This window comes from Corvus hawaiiensis, chromosome 8 (assembly GCF_020740725.1).
Source record: "Corvus hawaiiensis isolate bCorHaw1 chromosome 8, bCorHaw1.pri.cur, whole genome shotgun sequence".
NCBI lineage: Eukaryota > Metazoa > Chordata > Aves > Passeriformes > Corvidae > Corvus > Corvus hawaiiensis.
The window spans coordinates 595,950-614,923 of NC_063220.1; the positions used below are offsets into that span (position 1 = coordinate 595,950).

The 18,974-nt window shown below is 45.8% G+C and overlaps 1 protein-coding gene across 8 annotated transcripts in view; it reads right to left on the minus strand.

The window, feature by feature from the left end:
* INPP5A (inositol polyphosphate-5-phosphatase A) overlaps positions 1 to 18,974 on the minus strand; it is a 194,636-nt gene that overhangs the window by 120,389 nt on the left and 55,273 nt on the right. For all 8 annotated transcript variants that reach the window (XM_048310967.1, XM_048310965.1, XM_048310971.1 and 5 more), the window contains exons 3-4: positions 17,141 to 17,241; positions 16,613 to 16,700 (exon numbers count right to left, since the gene is read on the minus strand). In XM_048310967.1, coding sequence (XP_048166924.1) covers positions 16,613 to 16,700; positions 17,141 to 17,241 — 189 coding nt within the window. The remainder of the gene's footprint in view (positions 1 to 16,612; positions 16,701 to 17,140; positions 17,242 to 18,974) is intronic.

Sequence of the window (18,974 nt, forward strand, 5' to 3'; positions counted from 1 at the left end):
GATAAATGACAGTCATCCTCCTGGGGTGTGTTCCAGAATACTAACTGAAAAGTAAATGCAGGACTATTTCTCCAAATTATGTATCTGAGCTAAAGGTCATATTAAAGGAGCAGCTTTATGTAATGACATTAACTGAAAGCCAGCAGCTTCTGGCTTTCTGACAGCAGCACTGCAAAGTCAGGGTAAGGAGACTTCCTCGGACTCGCGGGGACATGCGCAGCACCCAGGCACGCCGTCCCTGATACGCCTCTTCTGTATGGAGAGGGACTGACACCCACTTCTAAATTCGAGTCAGTAAGTCCTTCCACATTCAAGAAGGGTAACAGTGGAGAACTGCAGTGACTGACAAATGACCCAAATGTGTGGATGGTCACCTGTGCTTTTGTGACATGTTTAGAAGGAACAGTCCTTGGATTTCACTGCAAAGCATCTAATTTCCCAATTAAATCTTGCAACTCAGTAAGAATTCTTGGTTTGTTGGATCTCTCTCAGTCAGAGGCCAAAGGGATCCAGGCTGACAAATGACATTTTTTACTCTTATGTTAGTATTAGGAGATCAGAAAACAAACACTAAAACCTGGCTGAGACTGACCCTAGGATCCTGGTGCTCCCAGAGGCTATTTGGAAACCTGGCAGGGAACAAGTTTGTGAGTTGGTATCTCTCACCTGGGAGAAAGGCTGAAAACTGAGGACACGTCCAAGGCCCCTGGAAAAACATCCATCACTGGATGTGCTTGGATGGAGACACATACCTTGGATAATGCTCTCCAGACTTCTCCACTCCACCATCTTGCTAAGGAACACATCCTTCCAGCTCAGCCAGTATAGACACACAGCATTTTACTGGCCTGTTAATACCCACTGCATCTCTGAAGAAGACTTATGAACACTCTGCAAGCGGTATTTTGTTGGCTCACAGTTAAAGGCAAAAAAATGAAGCGGAGCTCTGATGCACTAGAAATCCTAAGAAATGACTGCCAAGTGACTGTCTCCAGTTTCACAACCTGGTCTGGGATTGGTTCATCTGAGTTTTTTTAAGTTTGTATTTTCCAAGTGTTCTAATTTTTTTAGCTCAGATTTTTCTCACTCTTTCAGGACCACTGGAGATACTTTTTTTTTTGTCCTGCAAAAAATCATTTCAATAAACAGAAGAATAACCCTTGTCTACATGGAGAAATTGCTAGTCAATACGAATTTACAGCAAAGCGTGGCTCTGCACTTCCCCAGAAAACAGCAGCCTCCAAATTATATTTTCATCCCCTCCTTCTCCATCTACCTCTGAGGCCTCTGGCACACAGGCAAGTGCTCTCCCTTTACTGCCCAAAAGCTAAATGGAGGTACCACCAGAGGAGAGTCCTTGCTCCTGCCTAGAGGGCGAGTCCAGAGAGAAGACACACCCATCGAGTGAAGTTCCAGAGTGTGTGCAGCAGACAAGCTCTGGTTCAAGTTCCCGATTTACACTCCCTGTTCTTAGGGAAGCAAGCAGAGGGTGGCTGGTGTACTGCAAAGTCACTGTCACTGACAAGCAATGCTACCTCCAGTTTGAAAGACATTAACGCTCCAGCAATATTTAAGTTCTGAGGCAGGCAACTGAAAATATGGTAAAGCAACATGTGAAATAGGGGTATATAACTTCCCCTCTACCTGCCTCAATCCTGAACTTTAGTTCTGTACTGTATTAAGATTTTTCTGTTGTTCTTGGAGGAAACGTTGTTTTTCAATTGTAAAAGTATAATTACAGTATCAGAAATATCATAACACCTTCCAGTACTCAGTTCTGTATTTCCATGCCTTAAACCCATGTCTTCCTGTATATAACAGTCCAGGTAAACAGGATTTGTTCCCATGTACTGTATCCACCTGGGGATCTGACTGCAGGTTCCCTTGAGAAGCCACATGTCAAAAGCCAGCATTCCTGTAACCTGGGAGCACCTGTGTCCATGCACATGTCCAGGGGAGGATTTGGGGCTGAGATTCCAGCCAGCACCAGCATGAACACCGAACTGCCAGGCAGGTGATGATGCACTGATGTGTTTTTCTCCTCATCTATATCACACACATTATCTGTATCAGGACCCAAAGCTGGTGCAGTCAGTTCCTGATCTGAAACTGAGGGGTTTTCAAAGTCTTACCTAGTAGTTGGGCATCAAGGGGACAGGAAGCTTCAAAATGACCTGTCGTTACAGCAACTGTTATTTAAAAGTCCATTTGCATAAGAGAGGACTGCAAGTAGCAGCAACATTTGAATGGGGGGCTTATAACTGCAGCTGCTTTCACAAAGAAATGAGTCAGTACAGAAATACTCCATCTTTTTTGGAGACCTTTTCAGGAATGCAAGGCATATAAGACTGCAGCCTTCCGAGCCTGGGTTTAGTAAGCCATTACTGTAATTAGCTGAGTCTTGCAAAACGTGTTAGGGGGTTTTGTGTTTTGTTGTGAGTTTTTGGTATTTGTGTGTGTGTTGGTTTGATAGGTTTTTTTAGATTAAAGTTATGATTTACTTTGTCTTCTTCCACCCTCCAGGGTCCATGCATTTCCTGATCACTAGGACTTTGCTCCCAACATTCTCACACATTACCCACCCACGCAGACTTCCTTTCCTTACATGATTTCTTACTCTGTGGTCCAAATGCCCCAAACTGCTCTACTGTAAGTGGTCAAACCATCAACTACAAATTTTAATATGAGAGCCAGCCGAATTGTGGCCCAGTTTCTGGGCAGCCCTATTTCCCATAACTTCCATGACCGTAAGCCATACCTACAGGCATGTGCTGTCCCAGCCTGCTTCCAGTGACATGGACCAGCTCACCACTGACACATCTGCTGACTTTCACAGACACATTAAAGATCAGCCCTAACACTGTATGAGACAGATTTCCACCTTCCATGGTATTTATATTGTCTGACATTCCCTCTTGGACAAACTGATGCCCTTTCCTGTCCCAAACAAAACTTTGCTCTCCTATTGACCTTGTTATTTGGAAGAAACTGAATCTACTTTTCAGATGCCAAATCCTATTTCTAGCACAGTTTTCCTATGCTTATTACAAAGCAGATGTAAGAGAAACCTTCTAGTTTGAGAACAAAAACCACGGGTATCTCAGAACCCTGGTACAGTAACAACTTTCGGCAAAGAAAAACATGCCTCCTTTTGAAAGATGGGGCCTTTTCCAAATGCTTCTCCACTAAACCTAAAGGATGAAAGATGCACAACCTGGATCATCAGACAAGAAGGAAACCAAGACCACCAGTCGCACAAGCACATCCAAACACCGCAGGCAAACCTGCTCTCCCCAACAGCCAAGAGCACTTCGCCCCTGCCATCACCCCTGCCAGGGAGAGACCCCTGCACAGGACACAGGAACTGGGAAGGATTTGTGGGTAATCCGAGAGTAACACCCATCACTCCTAGAACCAATGTTCAGGGTGATTTTATTTCATTCAGAAATCGGATTTTACATTTTTCTCCAACAAAATCTTTTGTTTGCCTGGAAAAGATGGAATAGAATGAAACCGACCCCAAGTTCCTTTACAGTTTGATATGCACAGCCAAAGGAAGGGAACAGATAAAAATCCTTCCCAACTGCAACTGTTATCACCCACCTCTGGAGACCTGGTATTTATCCTGGTTATTTGAAAAAATTGTTATGATCAGTTGCTTTTGTTTTGCTACATTTATTTATGTTAATAAATTACTGCCAATATGGCAATCTGTGTTCAGGGTAAAGGCCAGAATTGAGACACAAAGCTATTCCTGTACAGTGAACCACTCAGCAAATAGCAATATTTGGAATTGTTTGGACAGAGGCAGCAGAGTCTTAGCCAGAATTCATGAGCAAAAATCACTTAATTTGTCAAAATGACTAAACCCCACATTTCCACCTTTTCCTCTTTTGTTTCACACGCTTTGCATGTCAGACAAATTATCAGGAAAATACTCCTTGTTTGACATTTCATTGGTTAATGCTTTACTGGTGCAGTAAAACAAGACAACTGCTAAAATTATAGGAAAATAAATTTGTAATTTCTTCCTCATTTAGCCATTTTTGAAGCTTGTGTATAGGAAAGTCATTAATGTTATGTCCTCCTATCGACGTTCCAAGCCTTTCAAGGGATAACTAATGTTTTTTCTATACTCTTCCATGTGGCCAGTTAAATTAGACACATTATTTCTGTGCTGTTAGGGAACACTGATCAATAGATACTTGGAAAGCCCTCTAAAACGAGTGGAAATGCTTCCTCAGTGTCAGAGGGTTCTGGTTTGGGTCTGCATGTTGCAAACATTGCTAAATGTAACAGCAGTGAGAGTGTGTCTGAGGCATTTCAACTTTCGCTTCCAAACCTCTGAACACTCACAGCTCTTGAAAGCATGACACGCTATTTGCTGGGCCTTTGTCACTGGCTTCTCTCCCTGGGAACGGTTCTACTGCCGAAATCCATCGGCTTCTATCAGCAGAGGCTGCAGGCTTCACCTCAGCTCAGCATCACTCAAGAGCTGTGCAGAATCTTACCATTTTTCCCTTGGAAACTGGGATGCTCAGTGCCTTTCACAGCAACAGCCATATCCCGAGATACGATCAGGTGACATAACACAATTCCATCTTTTCCTCCCGTTAGTTTTGATTTCATTGTGAAACAACAGGCGCATTCCTAGCCTTTCTGCACTGTATGGCGGGTGAGAGTGCAGTGAAACCCGATTGCCATAGGATGTTCACAGTCGGGAATGAGCAGCCTCATGGATTGATTTCTTTTTGGCTATAAATGCTGCATTATAACATTATTTCAAACAGTAATAAACCCATTAATTTCTGTCAGTAAACACCATACATTTGATTTTTCTACAGTCACACTGATCTTATTTAAGTATTAATTCAGTGCCTCAGACAAACACATTAGCAAGTATCTTAAGCAGCATTTCATAATTTCCTAAACAATTATTTTCATATTTTCCAATCTCACGTCTTTTCTTGAAAGCCAGAGTTATTCCAAATCAAACATTTTGTTACACAAACCAAATTCCACACATGCATTACCTGAAAAGAGCTTTTAATAACATGAAGGCTCTGCTCAACCAATGTGTAACTGGCCCTGCCCTTCACCCTACTACACACAAATGCAAACAAGATTTCTGACTGCCCCTTAGGCTTTTTTTTTTCTGTAAAAAGACAAAACTTGGGAACTAGGCGTGCAAATTTCTGAAGAGGACCCCATGTGGGGCTTTGAAAACTTCAATTTAAAGCATTTCCTGTATTATTTATGTCAGATTCTCAATTACGTCAGCAGGTACCACTGTTTTCCATTACCATTCCTCCTGTTCTATTAAATACCCAACATCCTCCTGAGCACTTGGCAAGCCTTTATGCAAAATGCTGTTGAACCCTCGGCCCTTGTGAGGAGCCTGGTCGGCTGGGGGGGCAGTGAGCAGCGAGGGGCTCTGCCACAGCCCTGACGAGCACTGGGGACAACAGCACTGAGCACTGCCCCACAGCCTCAACAGAAGGCTGGGAGCATCCCAGAGGAAGGGTTAGATCCAAGTAGATACACTCCACAACACTTAAACATCCACCAACACGTGTTCCCCAGACGTGCCGAACTAAGCACGTACCGAAACACTCACGGTGACTGGTTGCCTGCAAGGCAGTGCTGTGGGAAGAGACTACTCATGGATGAGCTGCTGACAATGGACACCAAGCAATCCTCTGCTCTCCCTCCTGCTTTTGGGAAGCTCCCTTGCCCCTGTCCCAGCCTGGCCTGGCCAGGAGATGTTTACAGTGAACACGGGTGGGGAATCACAGCCCCTGTGTCCACAGCACCCACTGGGGAGCCAGACCATTAAGCACTGGGCCTGCAGTGCATGCAGTGAGGTGGCACCGGCATCTCTGGGCTGGTGCTGCTGCGCTGCACCCAGTGTCACACAGCACAGGGTCCTGGGACAGGCAGAGACACACAGGGTGCAGCAATGTCAACCCCAGCACTTGGGGAGGGGATGGATGCCACGACCAAAGCTGCAAGCCTTGTGCCTGTACCAAGACAGCCTTCACCTTGCAGAGCCTGCTCCCAGCTTGCCAAGGAAATTTCCTTCCTTTCATCTACAGAAGATTTGCTGTGTTCCTGGACCACAAAGAAACTGTATTAAAATAAGAGGCCTAAAAACAAAACTTTTATTCCATTCATAGTAAGCGAAAATCTCTACTAGCCATGCTTTCCCTCAAAATTCTTTACTGTTTGAATAGAACAAATTTATTTATCAAATGGAATTATTCTTCAAGAGCATATTAAGAAAAATAAATTTAAGTACTATGTACTATAAAAAAGGGAAAAAGCGAAATAAAAATTTCATGCAAAAAGCAGGCAACAAGTCTTAAGCTGCCACAGACTCCAAGTTAAAGCCTTGGAAATATGTCGGCAATATTGCTGGACTGTCAAAAGCAGAGTTGTCAAACAAATGGCAGATGATTGAGAAGATTTACGGTTTGAGGTATGTGTTGAGCCAACCAATAACTCTTTCCATAAATCTTTGGTCAAATTACTTTAAGAACATACAGTAATTAAATATGCAACAAGGCAGGAGCAAACAAAAATGCCACCTGCTCCTGCACTGAAATGAGAGCAGCTCTCCCACCTCGCACCATCGCAGCCTGCGGCAGTGCCACAGGTGACCCGCTGCCCGCCGGCCCGGGGCGCGGAGCTGCCCGCCGGCCCGGGGCGCGGAGCTGCCCGCCGGCCCGGGGCGCGGAGCTGCCCGCCGGCCCGGAGCTGCCCGCCGGCCCGGGGCGCGGAGCTGCCCGCCGGCCCGGGGCGCGGAGCTGCCCGGGGCACTCAGCGCCTTTCTGCTGCTCCTACCACAACACAGAGGAGCGGACGCAAAATAAAATCCCAGCCGCTGTCCATCCTGAAACGTCCCCTGTGCCGTTCTGCCTGCGGCTGCCCTGCTCCAATGGGCTCCCTCCAGCAGCCGCGGTCAGCGCTGGCTGAGGGCCGGCCGGGGCAAGGCCCGCCGGAGCCGGGCACAGGGGCCGCAGGCTGCCTCGCCGCCCTCAGCCGGTCTCCTGCAGCTGCTGTGTTCCTCCTCGGCTGGGCGCTCCCGCATCCCCGCGGCTCCCCCGGCCCCGCGGCTCCCGGAGCGGGGACACGGTGGCAGCGCCACGGGGCTCGGGGCTGCGGGCGGCCAGGGAGCGCCGGCCAGGGAGCGCCGGCCACAGCAGGCTCTGCCTGCTTTAGCCTCACCTCTCCGGCAGCAATTAGAAAAGTCTTTTTTTTTTTTTTTTACCCTTTAAAAGCTTAGAAATAGTTGATTTCTTCTTGTGTTCAGAGACTAGAGTCTATAATTTAATTTCAAGTATTTCAGCTGATTTTTAGATGGATGTATTCCTACAAAAACAGGTTATAATTATTCTTTACAAATAATTTTTTTTTCCTAGCCACGTAGTCTGCTGCACAACTGCAGGATGAAATTCTGTATATAAAATCCACAGCCCATAGAAAATTCAATTCTATATAGGAATTCCACAGCTGATACAAAACAGTGTAACAATTCTGCAGATAAAGAAGCTGCTTTATCACCAATTTCCTCAGCACCAGCACATTTGTAAACAACAGAGATGGACCCATGGCTATATTACTGGGCTACTGATCTGTGAAATCCCTCACCATAATTATTCTTCCTCTTACAATTATATAGAAGTGTCAGAAAACAAGTGGAAGATAAGCCATGCCCTCCCAGCAAGAACTCTGTTGATGTGTTAAGAGATTTGTTTCAAAAATGCGTAGAAAAAAGACAACTCAAAACCAGAGGAAGGTTCTGCTGTGGCAACACCTTTCAGATTCCATTTCCCACCCAGAAGAGCTTGGAAGCTATTACCTGCCAGACAACTTACTTCCCCCCTAAAAAATTAAGTGGGAGATTTCATTTCAGGTGATTGTAAATAAATATCCATGTCACAGAATGACAATACTTCTACAACCATTTTCCCAGGATTTTGTCAGAAGCTGTAGGATTAACTTTGACATTCACCAGCTTCCTTCATGAACTCATTTTTGTTCAATTAAAAGAAGATAGAAGATAATGAAGAGGTCAAACTTTGTGACACATTTCAAGAAACTCCCAACCATGTATTTCACCAAAACTCAAAAAGCAGGAGGCTGCAAAGGGAAAGGATTCTGAGTTACAATGAAGACGACGAACACGATAAGGATGGACACGATGAGGTAAGAACTGCTGCAAAACGTGTGGAAGCAGCGAAGTCTCCACCAAGTGCAGTACCAGCCCTGATCCCTGGCAGGCACTGCCACCACGAGGCTCCATCCCGCTTTGCATTTTCCCTACAAACAGGGTTTAAATCCTCATTTTTCCATTTCCCTTTTTCTACCACACACACCACACTAGAAACACTTCTTTGCATGACTGGAGATTTACTTCTGGCTTTTTAGGGCCTTTATAAGGAATACTAACATGTTTTTCAAACTGTTTTATTCCTTTTATTCTGCCTAGGAAGTGTAGCTAGGAGAAAGTAAAGATCACACAAGTATCCAAGTAGCCAGCACCTGCACACAACCAGTGCTCTGCTGCCAGCCCTTGCCCAAGATTACTACACAGCCCTTCATCCTCTTGCTGTCACCAGCCTTACACATGCTCCCACATGCTTGAGTACCAACAAAAAAGCAAAGAACCAGCAGAGTAAGATTTGTTTAAAAATATTTATACTAACTTATTGCTTAGGGAAAACAAAACCAAACAACAGTGAGACAGGGAAGCATTTGCTCAGGAGTGATGTGGAAGACTGATGATGACAGAAAACTTGCAGGTTTCTCATATGTGCGTCTTAGAAAGGAGTCTGGACTTTTCTCCAACCCAGAAGATTGCTCCCTGGATGAACCTCACAGGAGTTAATTTGAGCAGAGAGTCCAAATGACACTCCTGGCTCCTCCTGTGGCATCACCTCCACCTGCAGCCCAGCTCAGTCCCCAAGAGATCATCACATCTCTGCCAAGCAGTGCTGCTGCCACCCACTCAGATAAATTCCTCCTTCTCTGGGTTGGCATAATTTCTACACATAACAGTATAAAAATAAACTCTGGTACAAAATATCTTTCCATGGAAAGGAGAGGAAGGAAAAAAGATAAGATGGAAACAGGCTCCTGTGAATAGTAAAAGAAAATTCAAATCAAGACTACAGTAATTGAGAAGCAGGAAAACACACTCTAAAGCCTCCCGTTCAGCAGTGGGTCACAGCGACAGTGACAAATCTGAGATTGTGATCGACATCCCAGCAGCAGCAGAGCCCCTTCTCTGGCCTCCCCAGGGCCAGGGCGCTGCCCGTGTTCCGTCCGGGAAAGGCGCCCTCCGAGTGTGTGCGGGTGCCCTCTGAGCCCGGCGGCAGCGGGTGCCCAAGCGTGCCCTCCCAGGCCGGTGGCAGTGGGTGCCCAAGCGTGCCCTCTGAGTGTGTGCGTGTGCCCAAGCGTGCCCTCTGAGCCCGGTGGCAGCGGATGCCCAAGCGTGCCCTCTGAGCCCGGTGGCAGCGGGTGCCCAAGCGTGCCCTCTGAGCCCGGTGGCAGCGGGTGCCCAAGCGTGCCCTCCCGGCCATGGTGGCAGTGGATGCCCAAGCGTGCCCTCTGAGCCCGGTGGCAGCGGGTGCTCAAGCGTGCCCTCTGAGCCCGGTGGCAGCGGGTGCTCAAGCGTGCCCTCCTGGCCCGGCGGCAGCGGGTGCCCAAGCGTGCCCTCTGAGCCCGGTGGCAGCGGGTGCCCAAGAGTGCCCTCCCAGCCCGGTGGCAGCAGGGGCCCAAGCGTGCCCTCCTGGCCACGGCGTGGGGGCCCCGTGGGCTCCTCCAGGGCATCCAGCGCCCACACACGGGCACTGCAGACTGGAGCTCCAGCGCTGCAGCCTGGTGCTCCAGCTCCATCTCCTGGGCAAGTCCTGCCTTTCTGCCAAGCCTGAACATTCAGTACAACTGTTAATGAAGTAGCGGGCTGAGAACTCATCAGCATGTGAATTCCCTCAACATTCAATTCAATTACAATTCTCTTCCTAAATCATCCATTTTACTTAACCAAACTCTAAATTGGCAGAGCTAATAAGCTCGGGAGAATCAGTGTACACCATCCATTTCTGGGAACAGGACGATATTTTCTAAGATGCATTAATAACTATGACAGGATTTATGTATAAGATAAATTCATTTCAATTTCCTTTTTCAATTAATGGCCAATTATTTGAACTCAGCTCAACCAAAAATATTACTCAAGTATCATTAATCTAACAAAAATTAACTTTACTATTCTCTCAGTAACAAGCAGATATAATTTTAAGGTATAATAACGCACTTGAATAACATGTTGTCCATCTGTATTCTCAGGACCACTGCTGCCCACTGGAGCCCCCCATCATGCTGGCTCAGGGTATTGCTCTTAAGGATAGAGACTTGAGCAAAGGTCTGCCCTAGATGCTGCTGTAGGCTACCAGTGCATTATCCACCCTAGAGTAAGAGCTATTTCACATTAACAAAATATACTGGTACAGAGTGCCTGAAGTAAAAACAATCCAGGGGAAAAAAAGAAAGCACAACCTTTTCCTGCACACCCTGGCAGTGCCTGGACTTGCTTTATCTTCACTGTTCCCAGAGTCTGGTGCCACCCACCCTCACTGAGGAGCACTGGGTGCTGCGCAGCCACTGAGCCTCTACAGCGGTCGCAGCCCACCGTGCTCCGGGACAGCCCCGCGGGTGCAGGGACACGGCTGGATGGGCACCACCAAGTACCAGCGCACAGGGCAGGGGCAGCCAGGCAGCCAGAGGGACAGTCAGCTCCCCACATCCCCAGGAGCCTGTGCCACATCAGAGAGGGGTGTGATGGCAGGAGACCCACATGGGCATTGACTGACTGGTGCCTCTACCACCATCAGCACCCCAAGCCTCTCAGCCTCAGCAACTGAAGCGCAGGTTTGGCAGGGGTATGGGAAGAATGCTTGTCAGAAAAATGCCTGTTACCACTTTATTCTTTCTTTCTTTCTTTCTTTATCTTTGTCCACCCCCCCAGGAGGTTATTGATGGGAAGTTTCATTTCAATCATTATCTCACCAAACCCACCCTTTGGGGAGTTGTGAGAGCACAGAAACCTCTCTCCCTTCAATCTACTGGTATTAATAAAATTCTGCTTGCAGCTCTGGTGCTGTTTAAACACGTCTCTAATGTCAGAAATGCTGGTTGTGAAAGGTTGCTTTTTTTTTTTTTGGTTTTATTTCATTTGTTTTTTAATTTGAATGAAACCATGCTATACAACGAACTAATTGCAGTGCACTGCACTGTTACTAGGGGAAGGCTGGAACTTCAGCACATCACATATAGAACCCAGCGGCATTTTGTTCATTGCAAGGTCACCTCTGGGCCTGAGCAGGCAGACAGACAACAGAGGACACTTTATTTTTTTAAAATAAACCTATCCTAGGAAGTAGAGCAATTACCCCACTGTGCAGATGCTTCTGCCCATCAGCTAAGGGCTGTCCCAACCACACAGCTCCCAACATGTTCCCTGAACACTCCAGGCAGGTGCTGGTGGTCAGCTCACTCTTGGAGGCCTGGTTTGCCAGGAGCCCTCCTCAGGATTGACTTACTCCAGTAAAGGTTCTCTCCCAACCTACAGAAACCACACGTTCTACACAGCAAGAAGGCTTTAAGCTACATAGGGGTTTCCTTTGCCTTCTCTGAACAATGAAAAGGAAGCCAAGGATTTGCTAAGCAATGTAAGATCTTAACTGAGTACTCAGAAATCAATAAATTCATGGCACAGAACAAAACTAGACTTGATCTAATTACAATAAAAATGTCACCAATTATACTGACATGTTTTCATATAAAAATAGTTATGGATTTGATGAAAACATCAATGTATTTCTGACTGATATTTACCTTCAGTACATTTTATTCTTCCAGTAAAAACCACCTTATTTACCATTAACTTGGGCTATTCAAGAAGTATTGACATGCAAAAGTTCAACACATCCAACTATTTTTGAGTAATTCTTCACATAGAGAAGTGACAAGATTTATAATTTACCCCTTACATGATTATACCAAGTACAATAAAATTAACAGAGAAGTAAATAATGGGATGCTGGGTAAAATCAATGCAACTGCAAAGACCTATTTTATTGTGAGTGAAGTCCATTCAGAATAGTCACAACGCAATGTACTGAATTTTTCAGCTTCTCAGATTTTTACCTATTTCAGTCTTGTATCTGTCTTCTCATTAATTGTACATTCTCTGACAGAAATCAAGATCTACCTCCTAGATAACATTTTATACAACAAAAGAAAGGATCATGCTTTCAAACAGGGATTTACAGGAAGCTGCGTTTCACAGAGCTTTGCCAAGCTATTTGAGTGTCTGAAATTTAGCACATGAACCAGTTTATCCACACTCGACTGCTATTGGTATTTCCAGTCAGAACTGGAGCAGCAACACAGCTGCCAGTTTAGTTAATCTGAAATTTCTGGGAAGCCATTGTCAGACCTGGGAGGCTGTCACCCGCCGCCCTCATCCATAACTGCTGGAAGCGCTGAGCTCGAGCGCTGCCGCCTTCCCGCACTGACAGGCATCAGCTCTAATGCAGCAGCTCCCTGCCAAGAGATTAATCTTCAGGTCGTTTCTAAATCTGATAAAGCTGTGCCTCTCCAAAGTGTGATATGAACTGCTTCATCCCTGGGCCCCTTGTGACACCCCTGCTGCTCCCAACGCCTGGCCTTGATGAAAGCCTTGGGCCAGGAGTCACTGCCCAAAGCTGCCGCTCTCAGCCCGACCCTCGGATACTGCGGGCTGACCCCCTTCCCTGGGACAGGGACCTGCCACCTCAGCACCTTCCCTGCATGCACTCGCTGCTCTGGAGTTTATTTTGTGCATGTGTTTAGTTAAAGTTTTGAGTGGAAGAATATCCCACACAGTCTCACCCTACTGTCACTCCTGGCAGAACAAACACAATCCACCAAACTACAGCTCTCTCCCTCATCATGGTGCCTACCCCTCTCCCCACAAATCCTGGACCTAAAACCAGCTGCTTCTACACCAGATTTGTTATATGTGACCATAAATGACAAATCCTGATATTATGTGTGGGATGATGCAAAATGATCCATTTTGATCCTTAATACAATATAAATTATTCGTTTTTAAAACCAAATCACTCCACTAGAGACACCTCATTATTACACTGGTTTCTTATTTCTCATGTGGAATTTGCACCTATGCTGCTGTAAACTGGAGAGAGGGGCTGCTGACAGTGTTGCCTCAGATCTTGCTGCCAGTCCTATTGCAGCCAAGCTGAGTAACTGTGGGCAGCAAAATCTGGTTTAGTTTTGCAGGAGACAAGCCAAGGAAGGCCTTACAGAGGAAGTGATGCCAAAACTGGTAGAAAAGGGGATGTGAGAGCAGCAGGGAGATAAAGGTTAGCCAAACTGTAACTGCTTGGGCTTCTCCCTTTCTAAAGAAAATAGCATTATACAATGATATATGATAAACATTTATATTTCAGAGAGGTAATAATATAACGACAAAGCTACCATCTGCTGCCAAGTCTGTGCCTTAGAAGGGATGGAAAAAAGCCCACAGAAGTTACAGAACTTTGCAATCAAACAGAACTAACAATGAAACAGGGAGACACATGACATCGTACAAGGCAAACCACACTGGAGATAAGACCAAAACTTTACCCTAAATGGACACACCACATGTGAAACCCCTGCTCAGACAGTCACACACACACACACACTGAGCAGAGGAGCTGGAGATCTGCCAGTTCAAATCACATGTATGAAAAACCATTTCTATGAATCCTTGATTTCTGACAGCAATGTCAGGAACTGTGAATGAGGACTGTGAGCATTCAGTGCCAAAAAGCAGACTCTAAGAAGTCAAAAGGTTAAGGAGCTCAACGTGAAAGCGCACCCTCTCTCCTTTCTAGGTTTTTGGGCTTTGGTTCCAAGCCACTACTAATAAAGTCTAACAATGAAGGTATAAAACACTCCTCTAGCACACAGCATTTCCTCCCACTGATAGTAACACAAAACATCATTGAATAATTGCTCTTCCTTTGGGTTTTGCCTTTTCCACACTAAGCAGATTCAGCTCTAAAAGGTTCTTATGGGTTGGAAAGAGAGAGAGACAGAAAAAACCCAGAAACATCACTCTATGAAGCCATCTTTTTGCTATGCTTCTATAAATTGTGACAAAAGACCTGGATCCCAGAACACCCTTGCTGCCCTGCTGGATCCCAGAACACCTTGTGCTGCCTTTGCCTTGTCTGCATATGGAGACAAAAACATGATGTTTCCTACACTCCTTCTCTACTAGCTCTGCTTTCAGGGATTGAATTACTTGTTGAGTGACAGCATTGCAGCAAGATCTTGCTTTGAGTCTCTCAACACAATCTCTAAATCCCTTCCAGAGCACTCCCTCCTGGACAGGGATTCCCTTCACCAACACACTGTGCTCATCGCTATTTCCCAGTGGCTTTGTTGTTTTCTGATTCTACCACCAGTGCTTCACTCTCACCACCAGGGCCCTAACATTGAAAAGCCTACACAAAGCCTGAGGACTCCCATGGGAAACTCCCTCCCTCCTGACATCCTCTAAGTTTGGGACTGATGGAGACATTTTCCAGCTGTCCAACAGCCCTCACTGGTGTATGTGGCATTATTTACAAACAGCCTGTCTTGTGGGGTACACATCAAACACTTCTTGAAACCCATTTTGTATCTTTACAGTCACCAGTTCAACAGAGGGTAATTTAACCAAACAATAAGAACATGTGTTTGTTTACACTGTTATCCATGGAAAATAACATTGGTACTAGCAGTCTTTTTTTTTCCCTTCCCCTTTATTGAATCAGTATGTTGACAGAATTTTTTTTCCCCTGGAAGGCCCAGCTTTAGCAAATAAAGGATTAGAAGAAAAAAATATGCAAAGTAATATTTATGACAAGAAAGGGAGAAATACAAAGGTTGTTGGGGAATATTGCAAGAAACACAGTGCCTAGAAAATGTGGTATGTGAAACAAGAAACCACATTAGTTCTTGAACAGGGAACTTTGCAAAATACAGGGTTCTTCATAGAGACACTAACAGCACATGCTCTAACTGGGATTCCTGTTCACCCTCTGTAAGAACCTTTTTATCTACCATAATGCCATCAAGTCAAACCAATGTACCTCATGCTAAATAAAATAACTTCGATACTATGAAGTACTACGACTGTTCTTAAACAAACAAAAAAAAGTTGTATTTTGTTATGGATTGTATTAGTCTTCTATGCTGTTTCCCAAATTAAGATCACAGATGATTATCCCTTTTTCCTATATCACAAAAAAATGTTGGCTGGAAGGGAGCTCTGGAGCTCACCTGGCTGAAGGCAGATCAGGTAAATGCAGAGCCCCTTGCAGCTCCCCTGCCCACATCAGGAAATATGTTCTGTAGGACCCCCACAGGGTCTCCACCAGTGTGTGGGATTATCTGAAGGCAGCTCTGACCTGTAAGTGATTCCAAAACACACAGCTCTGTACTACAGCTTTTACCCACCAGCACTTTCTGAACATCTGTACAGTTTCAACATTAGTGACTGAGGTTTGTCCCACTAAGGCTCAGTAAAGCTGATAATCTTGTTTTTATCTTCTTTGATGAACAAGAGAAAAAAACCTGCTGATGCCTCTCCTCCAGTTTCATGTTAGCTGGGCTCCTAGCCAGAGTTATTAAAAAAAGAAGAAATAAAAACCTTTCCAGGTTCTTATTCCCCAAGCTCATATGTCTCCAAGCTGGGGTTTGTGTGTGTGCTGGGCATCTGGTTTTTCTATTGTCTGAGCTGTGTCCTAGGTGCCGTCTTTGGCTGCCGGGCAGCATCAGGTCTCGAGCTGGGCTCCTCCGAGCCACCACTGCCACTGAGCAGCATACTGGGGGAGAAGGAAGCTTCTATCCTGGGAAGAAGGGAGATGTCACTGATTCGCTTCCAAAGGTTGTTCTTTCCTATACAGCCTAGCAGTGATCACCTGGACAAACAGCAGACGTGTTGGCACAATGCACAGCCTTGGCAACAACCACACAAGCCTTTCTGCTCTGCAGGAAAGGCAGCCCCGCACACATAATTTTACATGTACCTAAATACCACCTGTGTGCTAATGCAAACTTGTGCTCTGGCTCTTGTCACCATGCCCCAGGCAAGTGAGGCTGTGAGCCAGCTCTGGAGATCCCTTACACAAGCCCTGAACCCTTGCCAAGCTCGTCACCAGCTCATCACACTCAGCACTGGCACCACCTCACACTGCCAGGCTCTGAAATGGAAGGTGCTTCTGAGCCGCCAAGGTTAGTTATTAGAGGAAAAAAGACCTTTGACAACCATTTTAAACAAAAAAAACTGTCTGCACACTCATATTCTGCTCATTTTACATGGATGCACATCTGTGAAACCAGCATGTACACATGCCACAGAGTAAACACTTTTTGTAGTAAAACACAGTAGAAGCAAAAACATAATCATCATCAGGATGGAAACAGCTCAGTCTCACACGGGTCAAAAATCCCAAACAGAAGAAATTCACCTTTGGTTAAACTACACTTGTGAAATAAAGAAATTTACCGTGAAATGTTCCTGTGATTTATAGTTCTCATCCAGGTAAACTCGAGCTCTGTTGTAGTCTTTCATCGCATCACTTGATAACAGTTCTCTGGAAGAGAAAGAGAAGACTGAACATGTAAAGGGAGATGCAAATGTTCTGCGTTGACTCAGCATTGCTCTGTGCGGTGACATCTCCCGCATCACCCAAAGGAACCCGAGTGGGACACGACTGGGAAGGGCGCGGGTCTCTGGCGCCGACAGAGCTCCATGAATTTGGGCGATTGGTGCTGACGGTGCCGCAGCCGAGCGGAGCCGAGCGCGCCGTGCCCGGGGGCGGGGGGCCGGCCCGCACCGCCGGCCGCCGCCAGCAGAGGGCGCGGGCGGCCGCGGCCCACGGGCGCTGCCCCGGGTTTGCTCCCGGCCCCGCGCGGACTCGGAGGCGATGAATTAAATCGGGATAAATAATCCCGGGACATTCCTCCGGTGACTGAGCTCTCCTGCCCTTGTCCCCCGGCTCGGGGGGCCAGGCTATGGCCTCCCACCACTTACTTCACGAACTTGTCCACATGAGACATTGAAGCTTCGTAGTTCTTCCCTCCGAATTCTTGACAGTGTAAAGCCATGAAATGGGGCTTGTGTGCATGGACCACCTGGAACAAAGAGAAAAGCGAGATTTAACGAAATTGTGTCCACAGCTCAGCACACAGCGGGAATGACACAGATCCGGGCATTCAAAAAGGAGGACTGGCAGCTACTGCCTGACAGGTAATTGGAACACTGGCACAATAAGCAGCAAGGGGAGCATCATTTCCCATCCACATACAAGATTGATAATACACAATAATTATCTCAAATATTCTTAACTAACATTTTCTTTTTTGAACTATGACTTAGATCCTAGACTATGTTTATATTTAAAATACATTTATATTTAGTATTTGTATTTAAAATATAACCAAACTTTTCCAACTCTCCTCAAAGAAGACCTGACATGATTAAGATGATCCAAACCTTTCCATGTCTCAGAGGTAGAAGAGTTCAAACACCTCAATTCATTTGCTAGAGTGGACACTTTTCCACTTCTACAAAATTTCTCAGTGCTGTTTAGCTGTTGTGTTTGATATTTTTATTTATGGAGTATCTTATTTACAAAAGTATTTAAATAACAGCTGCACACACACCTCTTAACACAGGAGGCATGGAAATCCATCACGCTATTCCAGGTGTTAGTCTTGAACACTGCAAGTATCTGAGACATTACACAGTCAGCAATTACCACACCAAAACCCTAGAATGCTTGTGTCTTTCCACATGCCTCAAATCAAATATAACGTTCATAAATTTGCTACCATTTTGAACACACATTCAGTGTTACTCTGTCCTATGGAATTTTGTCTGCTTTGTCTTTATTCAGAACAGCAAACACCACATCCAAAATGCCTCTGTTAATACTGAGTCTCTATAACTTCTATTCCATGCCTTATTGTAAATTAATGGACACAAAGCTCCAGAACAACTTCCATTTTAAAAGGGAACAGTCCAAAACAATCAACAATGTGGCAGGGGAAGCATACATGGAGAGAACATGATAAATCCAAAATAGGATTCACTTCTTTCTGATGGGTGGCACCGGGTTGCCCCAGCCAGCAGAGAGGCCATGCTGCTCATGCCACCATTGGGAGGAAGAGTGGGTGGTTTCTACCAGCTACTGGCAGCAGAGTCATAAACCAACTCCTCTGCGCAGGGCTTGGTGCCAGCAGGCTCGGGGTGCTCTGCACTCGGGGTCACAGCATCTCCCCCGCTCGCACTGGAACACAGCCACGCGCAAGGGGGGCTCAGGGACTGCCGAGTTCTAACCTCAACACACCACAGTAAAGAACAGCTGAAAAAACAGGGATTGCTCTCCCTTCCACTCATGGTCTTGCTGCTGGTGCCCTACAACTCTGAAAAGGCACAGGCACAGCAAACCTTTGCAGTCCTGCTTTTAATTATGTAAATCAACAATGACTAATATTACCGTTAAAAGTTCTTTAGGGATCATAGAAGCACAGAATGGTTTGAGTTTAAAGGGACCTTAAACCTTATCTCATTACACCTCATTGGCAGGGAAACTTGCCACTAGAGTAGGCTGCTCCAAACCCTGTCCAAGCTGGTCTTGAACACTTCCAGGGATGGGACACCACAACTAGAGGTTGTGGGTGTTTCTTTTAAACAACAGTGGAAAGAAACTGCTATTTGATGTGATGACGGTGCAAAACCCCTCATTCCTGACTACACAAATAATCTCATTAGACAATCAAGCTCAAAGACAATGAATTAAAGATCAGCAAAATCTGAATTGCAGCATCTTTCCATGGAGCCAGAGGCAGTCACAGGTCCTCGC